At 36.8% G+C, this 18,809-nt stretch overlaps 1 protein-coding gene across 8 annotated transcripts in view; it reads right to left on the bottom strand.

The window, feature by feature from the left end:
- Window positions 1-18,809, bottom strand: part of PRUNE2 (prune homolog 2 with BCH domain) — a 141,860-nt gene that overhangs the window by 7,097 nt on the left and 115,954 nt on the right. For 3 of the 8 annotated variants that reach the window (XM_088130341.1, XM_088130340.1, XM_088130344.1), the window contains exons 10-18: window positions 16,394-16,470; window positions 11,854-12,054; window positions 7,678-7,854; window positions 5,873-5,975; window positions 4,978-5,109; window positions 4,628-4,714; window positions 3,806-3,904; window positions 2,403-2,438; window positions 1,931-1,963 (exon numbers count right to left, since the gene is read on the bottom strand). In XM_088130341.1, the coding sequence (XP_087986467.1) occupies window positions 1,931-1,963; window positions 2,403-2,438; window positions 3,806-3,904; window positions 4,628-4,714; window positions 4,978-5,109; window positions 5,873-5,975; window positions 7,678-7,854; window positions 11,854-12,054; window positions 16,394-16,470 (945 nt within the window). The remainder of the gene's footprint in view (window positions 1-1,930; window positions 1,964-2,402; window positions 2,439-3,805; window positions 3,905-4,627; window positions 4,715-4,977; window positions 5,110-5,872; window positions 5,976-7,677; window positions 7,855-11,853; window positions 12,055-16,393; window positions 16,471-18,809) is intronic. The other 5 variants (XM_088130342.1, XM_088130345.1, XM_088130346.1 and 2 more) reach the window with 3 other exon arrangements.

Raw genomic sequence — 18,809 nt, 5'->3', positions numbered from 1 at the left:
CAGACTAATTGGAACATAACTTTGGAATCAATTGCTGCTAGAAGTTTCAAAAATAATGCATAAGTATGTTAAGAGTTTGTAGTTTCAAATACAGCAACAACTATTCCTATGAACAATTACCTCAGATAAGCCTTTTAGAGACTTCCTTTTGCATAAGCATAGATAGGATCAGGATATAAGATAGTCATACGAATACAACCGCATCTTTAATGCGGGCTGAAAAATGTATCATACAAAGGATAAATGTACATTAAAATGTAAACTGTATTTTCTATAATTCCATGACTCTGAGCTGCTGCATTGATATTACCCATAATTACCAAATATAGCATCACATCAAGGCACAAAGCTATAATCAGAGCAGTATGAGACTAAGATAGTCATGACAGATTTTCAACTGCTGTGAACAGCTCTGTTGATGCAATATATCAAAATCTTGCTTGTGGTCATCATCAAGTGTAGTGGGATTGCAAACAGATAGGCAGATTGGAGTTACATCACTAAAAATAATTTTATGCATCATTCAAAATAGATACATCTTCACAATAATGTACTGGAGTTCAACTTCATACCAGCAGCTTATTCAAGCTTTCTGAAATGGCTGCTTTGATCCACAAAGTTACTACTATAATCACATTATAAGGTAACAAAATCTGCATTTTTCAGGCTGCTAAAGCTCATGCAATTGACAGTCTAGGTACAGCCAGTCCAGCAAAAGACTATTTAGGCTTGCGGTAACTTATTAGCAATTCTTGCTGACGGTCAACCCCCATTTTAATAAACCTCAATTCAGTGGACTTTGGATGCAATGAACAAAATCTGGACTCCAGACAAGAAACTTTGCCCCAGGTAACGGACAAAGGCTATTTGTGAATCACACTGGACAATGTTTGTACATTTTGAACATTATGTGCATGTTATGTACATCTACATACATTTTATAAATTTTATAGGATATAGATTATGTGTGTTTTATATGTGCAAAATCCCACGCACTATTTAATGAATATTTGACTCTAAAAAAATACCCTTTCCCCCATCAGTCCATTAAATTGACGGTTTACTGTGTTATGGTAGGTCTCTCTATCTTTCTTGCCCATAAAATGAATCCTCATGACAATGTAAAGTCCTGGGCATGAGTAGAACTATATTCTCTGGAAAATTCTTTGTGATCTTCAAAAGACCTAGTCTGATTTAGAATACATAAAGGGAATAATTTTATCATCCAGTTTGCTAGATATCATATTCTAGTCTAGCTTAGTCAATTAAATTGGTCAGTGATAACTACTTTTATCCTAAGAAAAAGTCAACAAAATCACTCTTTTAAAGAAAAATTATCAGAAAACACATTAAATTAAGAAGTAAATTTAGCTAAAACCTTTGAATCGATTTTCAAGTAAATGTCTTTGAATATATTATTTGGATTATCATTTCTAACAAAGATATAGTAGATTTATAAAATTTGGTGACATAAAGGCAGAAAGTGGATGCATCCAAACTAAAGGCATGTTTTTAACTCATTCATAAGATTCTTTCTTTACTCTCAACCATCTGTATTATGGCAACTTATCCAGTCCTAATACCTCCAAGTTACTGAAAAGTTACTCAGTTATTGAAAATTGGTAGACGCTGAAAAGTGGGCTTGGGGCATACAAAGCCTTAGGGATTACCGGTTGTACACTATGCTCTAAAAAATAACATTTTACCTAGCAATTATGATTTGACTGAACTAGGATGCTGCTGAACTAATTCTCAGGATCCCTAAGCCATGCTGCAGCCCTATACACATTTACGTGGCAGTAACATTCACTATTCTCAGTGGCGCTTACTTCTGTGTAGACATGTGTAGGATTAATATGCATTTTCTTAATGGTTAATCCTTTTTAAAAATGAAAATGTAATACCAGTTGTTATTAGAATTCTGTCTTACTTTGCTGATGCCTCCCTCAGCTCTTCATCCAGTCTGTATGAGTAAAAGTTATTGATGCAGGAGAAGAAGCAAGCAGAGCATAAGACAGAAGCAAGGAAAAGCAGAATGTCAATCAAGCAAGGAACATGCTTTTGAAATTATGCATCAACAGAATATTTTTTTCTAAAGTCTCACTGATTTTGATTTCATTTTTTATTTATATATATTTAGTCCATGTACAGGCAGGTCTTGTAAAGCTTAGCAGGAGTCTGCAGCATGCGTGCTGTACAAAGCTGACAAAGCGATTGAAGTTAAATCCAGAATAGGCCAAATATAAGGAAATTTATAACTGATCTCAATAGCTCATGCATGAAGTTCATTACACAGAGCTATGGAATCTTTTTAAATGTCAGCTGCTGAATCCTATACCGCCTCACACGTCCTCAGTCATTTAAAAACATCAGCACAGGCTGCAGCAGAGCAAGAGTTTTACCTTACTCTTCTCTGAATGGATCTCTCTTCATCATACCTTTCAAGATAAAAGTGGGTGAAGGACAAAAATGTACAAAGTCAAATAATATACAGACATCACATTTATCCCAAAGGAACCTATTCCCAATGTCAAGTTAAAATGTAGAGTCAGCACTGAGGCTCTTGTATATGCATCTCATGTCAATGCAAATGTATGCTAAAATGTCTATTTCAATGTACATAATATGATCCTTTGGACCTTATTTACTGGGCTACAGACTTGCTTTGATATTAGTGGGTTGGCATGTTTACATTGAGGTCTACTATGCACACAGTAAGAACTGGTAAAAACCATGAAGTATTCTGGTTTTTCCCCATCTTGGCACTGTCCAGCTATACTGAACTAATATCCCATCATCCTTAGCAAGTCCTAAGAGTTTTGGATTGGAGAATAACTTATCAAGCATACAGTCCCCAAACCAGAAACCACTGATGTTTCCCCAGAACATCAGTGCTCAGAGCATGAACACTTTGATACTTTCCTCTCCACATTCTGTAAATAAAATATATTCCCATTCTACAATGTCTCATGCAGTTCTCAAAAATATTTTGAAAACCACTGATTTCTACTTCTGCCAACAGATGGTATGAATAAATTACTGCGGCAATAACACATTGGAATACATTCTTAGATCTTTCACAGAACCATAGAGTTGAAAGATACCAAAGAGGCCATCTAGTCCAACTCCTGCTTAGTGCAGGATCCGCTACAGCATCCTGATACAGCATCCTTTATTGTGAGCCGCCCAGAGTCACCCATTGGGGGAGATGGGCGGCATACAAATTTGAAAAATAAATAAATAAATAAGTAAGTAAGTAAGTAAGTAAGTAAGTAAGTAAGTAAGTTACCATTCAGCCTCTGTTTGGAGACCTCCAGTAAAAGAGAACTCACCACTTTTGTGTGGCAACCTGTTCCAGCTCATACACTCAGGAGTTCCTCCTGACATCTAGCCCGAATTTACTTCCCTGTAGTTTTAACCAATTGGTCCTGGCCCTGCTCTTTGGGGTAATAGAGAATAAGGCCACTCATTCAACCTTCAGATACTTGAAGAGTGCTTTCTTATCTCCCCTCAGTCATCTCTTCTGTAGGTTAAACATATTCAGATTCCTTAACCATTTCTCATAGGGCTTGGTTTTCTTTATACAAGGAATCATATTGTAACTTAAATTGCGTTTTTAAATTTTAATCAAACAAACAAGATAAACAATTATTTCTAGTGCTGTTCAGTTTTAATCACAATGTTGATTACATTGTAAATATTATATATTATTACTCAGAAAATATTAAATTTCCTTAAAAATAGCAATCCTTTTGTTTTACAGAAGTAACATCTCATTATTGTTCTCCAAATGTTCTTCACTTACTTGACAATACTTTCTGGGACATTTACATATTCCATTGGAATTAGTTCATTAAGATCTGCCAAAGTGTTGACATATTGTATCTTACTACTGAATTTTGAACTGAAACACAAAAAACACAATTCACTGGTTAAGCAATATCGATCTATAAAATTCAACTCCGTGTTAACTAACAAGCTGCTGAATAACAGGCTGGGCTATGGATGATCTTAGCTATATGTGTAACATTGATATGGTACATTTTCAATGTTCAGACTACTTTCTTAGATTATTTCAGTAATTCTCATATGAACCTCATCTAAGGTAACCTATTTAATTTGTTAGGTGAGATCTAGACAGGGACTTCTTAACCCTCAGTTCATGTATTCCATGTATTATCACTACAGTGCTTCTTCTGCAAACAATTTTTTCCACTCATATATATTCTAAATTAATGATTTAATTCAGGATTATCAAACTATGGGTTGGTAACCTTCGGGGGCTCATGAGGAGCTTAGAAGAGGGATCACAGCATTATTTTAAACCTGATCAGCTTGTACAAAGAATGAGCGCTCACTTTGCCTGCACCAACCCACGGAACACAGATCATTCTGTGATAATGTGATATATAGGTTAAAATGTAATTTTTATAAGTAAGTGGTACATTTACTTCTTGTTAGTTTTACTCATTGTGAAGTTTCACAAATATATTTATCATTTTGGAGGGTCACAATAGCACAAAGTTGAATCAGAACCTCCTTTAGTGTTCCCAACTGCTAATCTCACAATAAAAGCAGTTTCTGATTATGCAAAAGCTCAGCATTTCTGAGAGTCTGAAAGTGATACCTTATAAAAGGCCGTGTCACAGCTAGAATTGTCCTTATAAACCAAGAGGGGTGAACTATGATGAATGATTTCAAATTCTTCCTTAATCTGTATTTAAAAAGAAAGTTATTTTAAGCCATCAGAATGAAATACATTGGTTGAGAAAATGAAAGTCACATGTTCATCATGTATAGTCACTGTCACACACTGATTCACACACTTTTGGCATGCAATCTAACATGTATTTTTTCTTTAACTCCAGGGATATTCAAAAGGTACAGCTTGCATTTAAAGAGAATGAGACAAGAGGATTTAAGATAATAAACAGACTAAGAAAGATACTAGTCAGAAAATATAAATGATCCACAAACCGCCGGTCAATCATCTGGTAGCATCTTTTCATCCATCCCAGTCCTGGCATCTTTCTCCTTGGGGTTGCTCCATTTAAGTAAACAATCATATAGTCTTCAGCAACCATAAGCTCCAAAGTACTTATTACATATCTCAACAAAAAGAAGAAGAAAAAGAAAAAGATGTGGGGAGAAACAAGCAATATTTTCCTCTTAAGACCCTATGCTCTAGCATTTAACTAATACATAGTTTCCAGAAATGAAATTGGCAATTGAGGGAGTTCTACAGAAAAAGGGTAATTCCACCCGAATGCTAAGTAACTGCACAGTTATCAAACTGTCAAAGTTTGATGAAAAAAGAAAAAAGAAAAGGTCAAACTGTCACTCCTCTGGAAGTGTGAAATATTTAAATAAAAAGCCCATGCTAATTTTCTTCAGGACATGAGAATCACAGTACAAGTAAATGTCTGTGCTCACCCCCATTGCCAGGGAATTTAGGAGCATTTCTGGGACAGGGTGCAAGGTAAGTATATAGTCTGGAAATTCAAACAGAACTCTTGACCTAAATGGCTTTTCCACAATCAGAAATTACAGTTTTATCATGGAATTATATAGGACTTCAGCACCAGAAGGTTAGGGGCAGCTCAAGTAAATCTTTCTTTAAAAATCAAGGCTCAATTCACTCTCATCAAGAGCAAAACAGGAGTCACTTCCCCATGGCTTCTTTCCTAGTATATTTCAATTTTATTTTTCTTTCTTTATACAAACCGAATATCTGTTTGACTCAAAAGAACTAAGCATCAAAGAAACATATTGCCATGGCTTTATGTCTCTTTTAAACTCTGCACTTTTCTCTTAATGGAAATCCTCTATTTCACCACATGAAAGAGTTTTACTACAATGTTTCCATACTCACAGAAAAAGATTTTCCATGACATACGTATAATCCATTTGACTGCTATCCGGTAGAAAACATGCAGCAAACACAATGATAGCATTCAAGCCATCACCATAGTATCCTGTGGAGTCAAAAATACATGTCTCACAAACAATTCTTAACACAACGGAATTGGCAGGCCTCATGAGGAATTGAAGCCACCTACCACCAATTGCATATTTCGGGGCCAGGGGGTATAAGTGCCAGGTGCCACTTACTCTGCTAAAGAGAGTTGGGGATGGGACCAATATTGAATAGTGGCATTCTAGGTGACATTTTAATGAGGGAGGGAACCTGGGAAGCTCAGTGCAATGTATTCAACAGCACTGAACCACAGACAAAGCTGCCCCCAAACCTGAATGTCTCATGATATCCTATTTGATATAACAATGCTCGACAATGGAGATTTTCCCAGTGAGCTTTCTCACTTGGAGAACTGATAGTTGCATCTATTCTAAAAATCTCAATTCAAAACAATTCTAGAATTAGCAAACCCTAATAAGTAGGTAGATCAAAGAGAATAAATGAAAGAACTGAGAGAACAGATGCTAGTCATGAAAGGCTTATACAGTTCTGCCATGCCTACAACTCCCTGGCCAGAACCATAGGCCAGTTTACTCATCAGGCAGTCCACAGGAATTGCCTAAACCTGGATGAAACTCTTAACAGGCTGGCATAGAGATACTGTTAGTATGAACCACTGCTATACATTGGAGATGTAACATTCCATATCAGGGCTAAATTGCAGCAGTTAAAAACACTGAAAAAGAAAGAACCTTTTCTTTTTCAAGGAGATCCTGCATTTGTACAAAAAGACACCGTTTTGTTACAACATAAGACAAAATCCTAGTCTCAGCATATCCAAACCCTACGTCACATATATTGATTTAAATGGGGTATGGAGAGGAATCTGCAGTAATAGACATCATTAAACTGTACTTTACAATAGTCCCAGTAAATCTGGCTATGCTTGGGATTACACATTGTATTAAACCATGATTTCCTCAACCTTGAATTGTTGAACAAACCACAATGGCTGGATTCACACATCATACTAAGCTAGAGACCAAGGATAAGCAACTTTTCTAACTGAGGATTATGGCTGGCATTTGAGTGGTGCGTTGGAGCTGCACTGGATTTAATTAAAACAAATTAATTAAATCAAATCAATATGATTACATTAATCTCACATTTTAATCATTTCTCCTTTGGAGACAAATTCTAGAGAGGTTCTGAAGGCTGTCCAAATAGCTTTCAGGTGCATATGCTGCTGTGGGTCTTTATGCTGTGATCCTTTGCCATAAACCATAGTATACAGACTACAATGGCTGGTTTCACACCATATACTAAACTCAAAGCAACACTGCACGTGTTTCTGTAATATACAGCCTTAGAGATGTAATATACAGCCTTAGAGATGTACCATGAACACTGAATAAATTGTTTTCTTCTATCTTTTTTCTTTCTTTAAGCTCTTCCTTTCCTTTGTATCCAGGAATCAGAGATCTGGAAAGTGGAGTATATCATGCCCAGAATAAAATAATTTAATGACTCATCAACCCACTTATTTAATATGAAAAGCATATTGTTATTATAGCTACATGATGGAGTTTTCAATAGCCAAAGAATTCATTCAGTACCTCACAAATTCTGTTTTATTCAAAGGAAACTTATTCTAAATTTTATTTTAGGTGTGCAAGACCATTTACAATTAGGGTACTTTCAAATGTTTTGTAATTACTCCACACTAGTGTAATTAATAAATCAGATTTTTTTTTCTGTACCTCCATGAGAAATAACTTTTTTAAAAGGTTCAATTGCTTTCATATCAATCCTCTGCTCCTGGTCTCCAATAACAACGGTTCTCCATAACCTGTTGTCTTCCCGTTCTTCTTCAGCAGTATATTCTGGGATGGATTCAGATTCCTCTTGAGAAATTTCTTTAATGGCTGGTTGCTCTTCTGAAAATACAAGAAAAGAGAATTTAAATAAGCAGTTGTTGATATAAGAAAAACCTGTTTTACCCAGCAACAAAACTGAATTTCTGAGTTCCACTCTGAAATCAATTGTACAGTTAACTGAATGACACTATTCTCAAAAATAAGGTACATGAATAAGAGTCCTTCCTCCTTTTTTAAAAACTTTATTGTAGCACTCCATTTTCTTCTATCAATGCAATCAATGAACAAAAATTCTTAAACCAAAATTGTATTTATTATTATGTTACATAGTGAAAAAGAAAGAGAAAAGAAGATTTAAAGAAAAAAGAAGATTGACAGTTCCCTACAATTAAAAAAGAAACAATTTTCAAGGTACCACACCCATTCCACTGCAAGTTTTTCATAGGAGCACTATTAAACAAAAACAAAAAAGCAAAGGAAATCAACCACCAAAACAAGACAACAGGTAAATCTAAGCAGAATAAAAACTCACAATTGGATTCAACGTCACAACATCTGAACAATAAGCTACTTATGTAGAATATTCCTTTCTAAAAGCTTCTAATATTAGAACAAGAACGAACTTGTGAACTTTTAGATGTTGCTCAATTACAACTCCAACAGCCTCAACCACAAGGATGCGGGGAGTTGCAATTCAGCGACAAGTGGAAGGATGTAAGTTGCCCATTCAAGAACTAGAAGTTCAACAGGCAATGTGTCACTAGTAAACTGTTTTCTCATTAAGTTTTCTGCACCACTCATGTCTGGTATTCCCTTCAATTTCCTGCTTCCATCATTTGAGACAAAGGTCAATTTCTTTAACCTTATACTTTACAGAAAGGACTAACAAATTCATTCTCAAAATAGTTCAGAGATATTTGAGAGGCTATGGGATAGACACTGCTTTAATGTGTTAATGTAATCATATAGGAGAGCTGAAACATCTACTGAACTCTACTAGACATTTGATGATTCAGGTTGCAATTTAATTTGAACCATACTGACATTGTTTCCTATGAATATACAAACTGAAACATCAGTTGCATTAAAAGGATCCCATTGTGCTAGTTGGAGTTGAATGTTTATTAATAACGCCTGCTAAATCATTCTGTGATTAAACCTTTCATTAAGTCCCAACCACAGGAGGAGCACCTTAATCACAATCTGAAATCATGGTTCTCATTTTTATTATAGTCCAGCATGTCACCGAAACTCAGACATGGGATTTAATCTACAGTTAACATCCTATTGAGATTCATGGCAGAGGGATAGAAGATTTGTGAGGCAAAAATGGGGCCAATCCAACTGCAGTGTCTTTATTCCAATCTACAGATAAAGAAGGCTTAACATTCCCTCAGCCAGCCCACAGAGTCCCCAAGTCCCACCGAGACATTGTGTGTTCTTTCTGACAGAAGTATATAAAACAAACCAGGAAGTGTCTGCTGGTCAACTACGAGAAAGATGGCTAGAAATCAGCCAAAATAGAAGCTAACTAGCAAACCCTAGATTGGCTGCCATATTCTCTGGTGATAAAAGGATGGGTAAATAGTTAATGCCAAATTTTACTTAATATGTTGTCAGAGTATAAAGACATTTCAGTAACACCTGAATTATTATGATGAATATAAAACGTTCAGTTTGCTGTCTTTTACAGGATAATGCTATTCTGCCCCTGTTGTTGGATTTATTTTTTTGTTTCCTGCTCTTTCCCATTCATTTTTTGAATATAAAAATAACTTAAGAGTTCTTGCTTATTCACCTGGTGAGAAAATTAATTGCCGAGAGACCCAGAATGCAGTGTTTATGCTTGGATTACTATTGTATATCTTGTAGGAAATGGAAAAATTGGCATTATTAACTTTGAGTTTAAATAACAGTTATTTGGATTAAGGTAAGATATGTTTTTAGACCCAAATTTTGATAATAGCTGCAGGGTTATACACTTTTACCAAAAAAAAATATCACAAAAGAGCATTTTCTGGTATTTAACCTGGATGTTGTCACCAGAAAATGAAAAAAGCAAACTAGATTTGATTTAAAACATGTGATATTAACTAGAAAGGAACAGTATTCAAAATTCATGTTGCATTGCTAACATATGTTTTCCATACTACTGTTCTAATTTAATTCTAATGCATCTCAGGTTTAATCTATACATATAATAGAACCGATTAAGCCCTTGCTGGATGGTGCCACTTCCAAATTTCAGGTAGAAGCCTGCATGTGTGAATCACAAAGGGACAGTTTTTAAACTCATCTCTTTCCATGAGTATGCTTATAAAATGTATCAACCCCAAAGAGTTCGGTTGAAATAGGGAATATTTTAAATCAACATATTTTGCCAAAAATGCAGATTAATTAAATGACCACTAATTGCACTATACTACACTGACATGTGACTGAGATTTTCTGTTTGCTCTCTGCTATAGACAGGATGCTGGTGTAATGGACTTTTGTTTGAATTAGGAATTCTGGGTTCTGATTGACTATAATAAATAAGTTTTATTTTCACTTAACTATGAATACAAAAATTTTCTATTCTAATGTACCCAAAGACATTAATGGCTTTGAGAACTGCATGCTGCTTTGTCAACATTTCTGTGGAAAACAGGAACACTCTGTAATCAAGAATATTAATTTGATACTTTATTTTAAATAATTTTGAAGCTTCAAAAGGTCAGCTACATTAAATTAATCTGATTACATAATAAGAAAGATAATAATTGACTGCACGGATAATTAGCGATACTGAACATACAAAATAAAGACTATAATCCAATAAAATGCATAAGTCCACATGTTTTATTTTCTTCTTTTAATAGGTAGAAAAGAAAAAGGGGAAAAGGAAAAGGAAAAGAGAATAAAAAAGGAGAAAACATATTAACCTTCTTTTTAAAAGAAATCATTAAACTTTGATCATACAAGGTAATACTCGTTGGTTCTTCCAATAGACTGATAGCAGGATGATAAGCAGTAAGCAAACATATATTTGTGATTCAAGACTATAAATCTGGGATAGCCCTAATTTTCCAACAATGAACTATGATCTTTTTTGCTACTCTACAGGACTGATGAATCCATAATTCATTATATAGCAATAAATAAATTCCAAGTTTTTGGTAACTGTAATAATCTTTTTAACACCATAATACCAATCTTATGGATATAAAATCAAAAGGAAGCATTAAAAGAAGCCCATATTTACTGTTGAATAAGAGTACCCTCATCCATTTAATTATTCTAATATAATGAAGTTAATAATCAACATAGACTCATATTTAACTTCAAACATGTAAATATGGATTGTTTGCAGAGATACACATAAGATTAAACAGCTCTAAGGAAAAGCAGAACATGCTACTTATATAAAAAAGGATTGTGGTCAAACTGTAGAGCCAGTGTTATAGTTACAAGGTTGTTGGTTCCTTAGAGCTGTGTAATCTGTGTAAAAAACATTGGAGAACTGAATAATTATGAAGAAATGATGTACAAAGTGTAAAAAACAGTTCTCTGCTGGTATTTGGATTCCTATGGTATGATGGAGAAAGACAGAAATCCATAGTTCTAAAACAAAACATGTATTTATTTTAGGGTTAGGGTTAGGTAATATAAAGGTATCATAGCTGCATACTAGAATATATCTTCCAAAGATTATACTTGCATCTGGGATCTTTATAAATAACTGAACTGAAAATACTATTTTTCTAATATTACAATATTTCCTGCTATCCAATTAATCAGATAAACAATTTAAATCTTTCAAAACAATTGTACCCAAATAACCAACAACCTTGTAACTATAACACTGGCTCTACAGTTTGACCACAATCCTTTTTTATATAAGTAGCATGTTCTGCTTTTCCTTAGAGCTGTTTAATCTTATACTGCATATCTTTCCTCATGAGCTGACAGCTAGGTCCCTAGAGAATTTTATATCATGCCAAAATGTACTAAAAATAATACAATATACAAACATAGGTGATCACTGCACATTCACTTTTACAAAATTTAATTCATTACCGTGTCCAGCATATTCTAAAGAATCTGCTTCATCTGGCGTGTCAAGATCATCTACATTGATATCAATTTCATCTGGAGTGTCCAGGTTATCATCAGAAAGGACAGAACCTTCACTCTGGTCCAAAGAGAGATTGATATTTGGAGCAGTGAGCTTTATCCTTCTGGGATGAGAGCCATTAAGGTCTAGTGAATTAGGAGGTTCTAAATAAGCATGAAGAGAGAAGAATCTCTGTTTTAGATTAAAACAATGACTCTAAATCACATATACATTAATCTAATTTTTGAAACATGTACTCAACCTATCCAATAGTTTTGTTTATCTGACTTCAGAAAACAATAAATAGGCCTATGAGAGGTGGCAAGGATTCACCTTGATGAAGAGCATCATGATATGGAGGGAACACAATTCTCTTTGTCAATCCAAAAAGTCAATATATGTCTCAATTAGGTGCTTCTCACCAATGCATCTCTCTTGACTGGTATCTGATTTGAAGCCCCCACTAGCTACAGCCCCCTTCATGGATCACTGCCTTGTCGTGGCGAAGGGGCTTGCGTAACTCAGTGAAGCCATGAGCTATACCGTGCAGGGCCACCCAAGATGGACAGGTCATGACAGAGAGTTCTGACAAAATGTGGTCCACTGGAGAAGGAAATGGCAACCCACTCCAGTATCCTTGCCAAGAAAACCCCATGGACAATGTTAAAAGGCTAAAAGATATGACGCCGGAAGATGAGCCCCTCAGGTCGGAAGGTGTCCAATATGCTACTGGGGAAGAGCGGAGGGCAATTCCAAGTAGCTCCAGAAAGAGTGAAGCGGCTGGGCCAAAGCCGAAAGGACGTTCAGCTGTGGATGTATCTGGAAGCGAAAAGAAGGTCCGATGCTGTAAAGAACAATATTTTATAGGTACCTGAAATGTAAGATCTATGAACCAAGGCAAGCTGGATGTGGTCAAACATGAGATGACAAGACTGAACATTGACATCTTGGGAATCAGCGAACTGAAATGGACGGGAATGGGTGAATTTAATTCGGGTGACCATTATATCTACTACTGTGGGCAAGAAACCCTTAGAAGAAATGGAGTTGCACTCATAGTCAATAAGAGAGTTGGAAAGGCAGTAATGGGGTACAACCTCAAAAACGACAGAATGATCTCAGTGCGTATCCAAGGCAAACCATTCAATATCACAGCCATCCAAGTCTATGCCCCAACCACTGATGCTGAAGAAGCTGAGGTTGACCGCTTCTATGAAGACCTACAACATCTTCTAGAACTAGCACCAAAAAAAGATGTCCTTTTCATCATAGGGGATTGGAATGCTAAAGTAGGAAGTCAAGGAGTAATCGGAATAACAGGCAAGTTTGGCCTTGGAGTACAAAATGAAGCAGGGCAAAGGCTAATAGAGTTCTGTCAAGAGAACAAGCTAGTCATAGCAAACACTCTTTTCCAACAACACAAGAGACGACTCTACACATGGACATCACCAGATGGTCAATACCGAAATCAGATTGATTATATACTTTGCAGCCAAAGATGGAGAAGCTCTATACAGACAGCAAAAACAAGACCAGGAGCTGACTGTGACTCAGATCATGAGCTTCTTACTGCAAAATTTAGGCTTAAATTGAAGAATGTAGGGAAAACCACTAGACCACTCAGGTATGACTTAGATCATATTCCTTGTGAGTACACAGTGAAGGTGATGAATAGATTTAAAGGATTAGATTTGGTAGACAGGGTGCCTGAAGAACTATGGACGGAGGTCCGTAACATTGTACAGGAGGCAGCAACTAAAACCATCCCAAAGAAAAAGAAATGCAAGAAAGCAAAATGGCTGTCTGATGAGGCTTTACAAATAGCTGTGGAAAGAAGGAATGCGAAAAGCAAGGGTGAAAGGGAAAGATATAAGCAACTGAATGCAGATTTCCAGAGAATAGCAAGGAGAGATAAGAAGGTCTTCTTAAATGAACAATGCAAAGAAATCGAGGAAAACAATAGAATGGGGAAGACTAGAGATCTCTTCAAGAAAATCGGAGATGTGAAAGGAACGTTTAGTGCAAAGATGGGCATGATAAAGGACAAAAAAGGCAGGGACCTAACAGAAGCAGAAGAGATTAAGAAGAGGTGGCAAGAATATACAGAAGAACTATACAAGAAAGATCTTAATGTCCCTGATGTCCACACTGGTGTGATCACTGACCTTGAGCCAGACATCCTAGAGAGTGAAGTCAAGTGGGCCTTAGGAAGCATTGCTAACAACAAAGCTAGTGGAGATGACAGTATTCCAGCTGAGTTATTTAAAATACTAAAAGACGATGGTGTTAAAGTGCTGCACTCAATATGCCAGCAAGTTTGGAAAACGCAACAGTGGCCACAGGATTGGAAAAGGTCAGTTTATGTTCCAATTCCAAAGAAGGGCAATGCCAAAGAATGCTCAAACTATCGCACAATTGCACTCATTTCACATGCTAGCAAGGTTATGCTCAAAATCCTACAAGCTAGGCTTCAGCAATACATGAACCGAGAACTACCGGATGTACAAGCTGGGTTTCAAAGAGGCAGAGGAACTAGAGATCAAATCGCCAACATTCGCTGGATCATGGAGAAAGCACGAGAGTTCCAGAAAAATATCTACTTCTGCTTCATTGACTATGCAAAAGCCTTTGATTGTGTGGATCACAACAAACTGTGGCAAATTCTTAAAGAGATGGGAGTACCAGACCACCTTACCTGTCTCCTGAGAAATCTGTATGCGGGCCAAGAAGCAACAGTTAGAACCGGTCATGGAACAACCGATTGGTTCAAAATAGGGAAAGGTGTACGACAAGGCTGTATACTGTCACCCTGCTTATTTAACCTATATGCAGAGTACATCATGAGAAATGCCAGGCTGGAAGAATCACAAGCCGGAATTAAGAATGCAGGGAGAATCATCAACAACCTCAGATATGCAGACGATACCACCCTAATGGCAGAAAGTGAAGAAGAACTAAAGAGCCTCTTGATGAGGGTAAAAGAGGAGAGTGCAAAAGCTGGCTTGAAACTCAACATTAAAAAAACTAAGATCATGGCATCTGGACCCATCAATTCCTGGCAAATAGAAGGGGTAGAAATGGAAGCAGTCACAGACTTCATTTATTTGGGCTCCAAGATCACCGCAGACGGAGACTGCAGCCATGAAATTAAAAGACGCTTGCTCCTTGGGAGGAAGGCCATGGCAAGCGTAGATAGCATATTAAAAAGCAGAGACGTCACCTTGCCGACAAAGATCCGCATAGTCAAAGCTATGGTTTTTCCAGTAGTAATGTATGGCTGTGAGAGCTGGACCATAAAGAAGGCTGAGCGCCGAAGAATTGATGCCTTTGAACTGTGGTGCTGGAGAAGACTCTTGAGAGTCCCCTGGACTGCTAGGAGGTCAAACCAGTCAATCTTAAAGGAAATCAACCCTGATTGCTCATTGGAAGGATCGATAATGAAGCTCAAGCTCAGATACTTTGGTCACCTAATGCGAAGAGAGATCTCTTTGGAGAAGACCCTGATGCTGGGAAAGATTGAAGGCAAAAGGAGAAGAGGACGGCAGAGGATGAGATGGTTAGATAGCATCACTGAAGCAATGAGCATGAAACTGAGCAAACTCAGGGAGGCAGTGAAAGACCGGAAGGCCTGGCACAATATGGTTCATGGGGTCACGAAGAGTCGGACACGACTTAACGACTAAACAACAACAACTAGCTACAGCAGGCACCAGTGGGAGCAGGCAAAGTGAAGTAGCACAGCCACTTCACCCTTAGAAAGGCTGTGGGCTGCTTCATTACAGCCTTCATTATCATGAAGCATTCTTATGAAGACCTGGACCTAGTAATTAATAGCAGATACAGAAGATATTGCATTTGCAATTCAGATATGGATGAAATTTCAGTTGGAGCAATATGCAGTTGCCAGCCTACTGATAGGAGCCTGTGCCTATTTTTGTTAATTCTGACAAGGCATCAGTTCCCCTCTAATTAACAGAGCAAATGTAAAGATGAAGATTTTATACATAGTTGTAAACCCCCCCATCCTTTATGTTAATGGTATGTCTTTTCCTGGAACACTATCACTCGAATTCTGGGCAGTTACCATTTGTATCTTCCCTGATTTTGGATGTTATACAATGGCTGAGGAATAGTCTAATATGTCAAAGACTTCTTTTCTAGCTGTTGACACCTTAGGCAGCAATTTTAATTGTGTTGTTTTAGCTGGTAAATAGAAGCTAAATCTGTACAGGCTGAAGTTAAGAAAGTGCAATGTAGCTAATTATCATATGAAGCAAGTTCATTTGCAGCCTAATGAAACTAAGCACAGTAGAAAGTGGATAGAGGGCTGCAAATGATGATCAAGGGAGGCATGGAATTAATTAAATATTTTTTAAAAAACCTTTTTTTACTTCAAATATATAAATAATATTATCACATTACAGAAATAGCTCACTCAGTGAATAATTAAATGTCTCAGAATCGAATGAAATTTTTTAAAAGACAATTAAAAGGTAGACTTACCAGGTCTCATCTCTATGGCAGTGGAATCTAGCATGGCTTTATTAAGGATATCCATTCCCACATGCTCTTGTACCAATCTAAACATCAAGACAAATACATATGTTGACGTTTTCTGTATAAGAGGAATTACAGCACTCTAAGTAAAGCTCTAACTGTTCTCAGTCTGCCAGAGGGGTAACAGATGCAGAATCCTGAAGAATTTTGAAGAGAATTTGGCTTTGTCTGTATTCTTTAATACAGACTCTTTGAGGAGATGAATAAGTTTCATAAGAGATTATGCTGTCTCCAAAAATCAGCATTTGCATGCAAAATCAACTATAATTTTCAGATAATTAAGAGAAATCGTGCCCCGGAAAATCCTTCCACAAATGAGAAATGTGTTTTGTTCTGAGCTTAGAGAATAGCCCGGCCAGTTGTCTATTCCCACCTTTCCCTTTGTACAGAAGAATAATAATGGCATTATTCCAACTGTCATGCATAATTGCAGTCTCTATCAGGTGTTAAAAAAACACACCTCTCTCCATATGCACACTACATCCACATGTCAACATTTTTCCAGCTACACCATCTACACCTGCAGCCTTATCAAACATGAATCTTGCATGGAAGCATACCCAACTATTAGTGGAACCAGCAACCACTATCCAGACTGCTTCCCTAAATAATGGACTTACCAGTTATTTCATGTTGCTGTCTGGATGAAAATTAATCTGTGGCATCCAAAGTCCACTAAATCCAGATTTAACTCACTATTTGACTGTACCTGGATCCAAAGTGAGAGCCATTGCTGAAGCAAAACCCTAGAACTTTTGTAAATAAATAAGATAGCTTTATAAACTTAGTAAACTAAGAGATTTATGCCCACTAGGATTTTCTGATAAAAACTATTACAGAAGAATGAGCACTTTTAGATTAGTGCTAGCTGTTCTTAAGAACATAAGACCAGCCTTGGGTCTTGCCCAGGGCCTATCCAGTCCAGTGACCCACCAGATGCCTATGGGAAACCCACAAGCAGGAGTTGAAGGCACGTCTCCTCTCCTGCTGTTGCTTCTCAATAATTCTTGATATTAAAACACATGGACAAGGTATTTCTTTATCAAAACAAGTCCATTTATTTTTTAAAAAATAATAAAGTTTTAGAAGTGCCTCTTTGCATGACACAAAAAGCACCAGCCATCTCTCCCCCAGTTACCATCTATTTTTAAAGAAGTCCTTAAAAAGTTCTAATGGCTCAAATAGCCTAATTCTCAAAACCAACCCTCCCCTTCCATGCTGAAAACTCCACAACCTCTCCACCTGCTTCAAGTCCTTTATTTTTTATTACTTTAGAATAATCCAGGGTGTATTTAAACATAAACAATATGAGTGAAAAAATACCTAAAACTAAAAAAAAAAAAAGTATCTGTCTTAACACAAATGTTCTTTTGTCTGACTATCTAAAGCAGCTGTGAGGCTTTATTTAACTTTTGCAAAGCATTTCCAAGGACAGAGTGACAAGAGTCAACATAAACAAATAGGCCTGCTCCCAAATCCAGATTCTTCTAAGGCTCCTTAGCCTATGAATTCTAATATCACCCCCTTCTTTTTTTGCAGAAGATCAAGATGGCACCATGTCATCATCACCCACCTGGAGCAAGAAAAAGAAAAGCTAAGGCAACAAGAGAACCTGAATTAGGCAAGTAGCAAGGTACTTTAGAGAGATATGTAATTGTTACACAGAAAAAGGAAAGCACCTGATATGTGAGAACTACTGTAGATGCAAATGCCAGGTTTTTGGGAGAAATTGTTTCACATAAGTGTAGCTCCTAACAGGAAACCTTTAATGTACACCATATGCTTGCCGGCCTGGACTCAAAACGCTAGGGCCACCATGAGTATGGTCCTTACACTGAGTTATATCCTGCATTTTGTTCTTTAAACCTGCCTCTTTTTGACGATCTCATCAACTTTATACAAACATAACTTTTTCAGTCTTTCCCTTTCTCTCTCTTTTTTTTTTTTACAATGTGCTTCTCATTCATTCTCTCCATATGACCAACTACTTCAACGTACAGGTCTCACCATAATTGGGACCGGCAACTCCATCACAAGTGGCATGGTTATAAAGTGAAAAATCACAGACTGCACAGACTTACAATGGCAGTTCTGGTTGTGGTTGTTAAGCAAATTGTGCACAGTTGTTAAGTGTGACATCATGTGATCAAGACTTGTGACTTCCTGCCAGCTTCTCCACTGACTTTGTATGTCGAAAGCCAGCAGCAAAGGTCACAAATGCCAATCACATGATCATAGGATGCTGCAACCGTTGTAATTGCACATCAGTTGCCAAGAGCCCAAATCACAATCATGTGACTATGGGGACGCTACAATAGCTGCAACTATGAGGACCGGTCATAAGTCTCCTTGTTCAACATAA

Source organism: Python bivittatus, unplaced genomic scaffold, assembly GCF_059951505.1.
Source record: "Python bivittatus isolate LINGU-HERP-01145 unplaced genomic scaffold, Pbiv_v1 ctg000850_np1212, whole genome shotgun sequence".
Lineage (NCBI taxonomy): Eukaryota > Metazoa > Chordata > Lepidosauria > Squamata > Pythonidae > Python > Python bivittatus.
The sequence above is the reverse complement of the archived record's forward strand: the minus strand, read 5'-3'. Positions and strand labels throughout refer to the sequence as shown.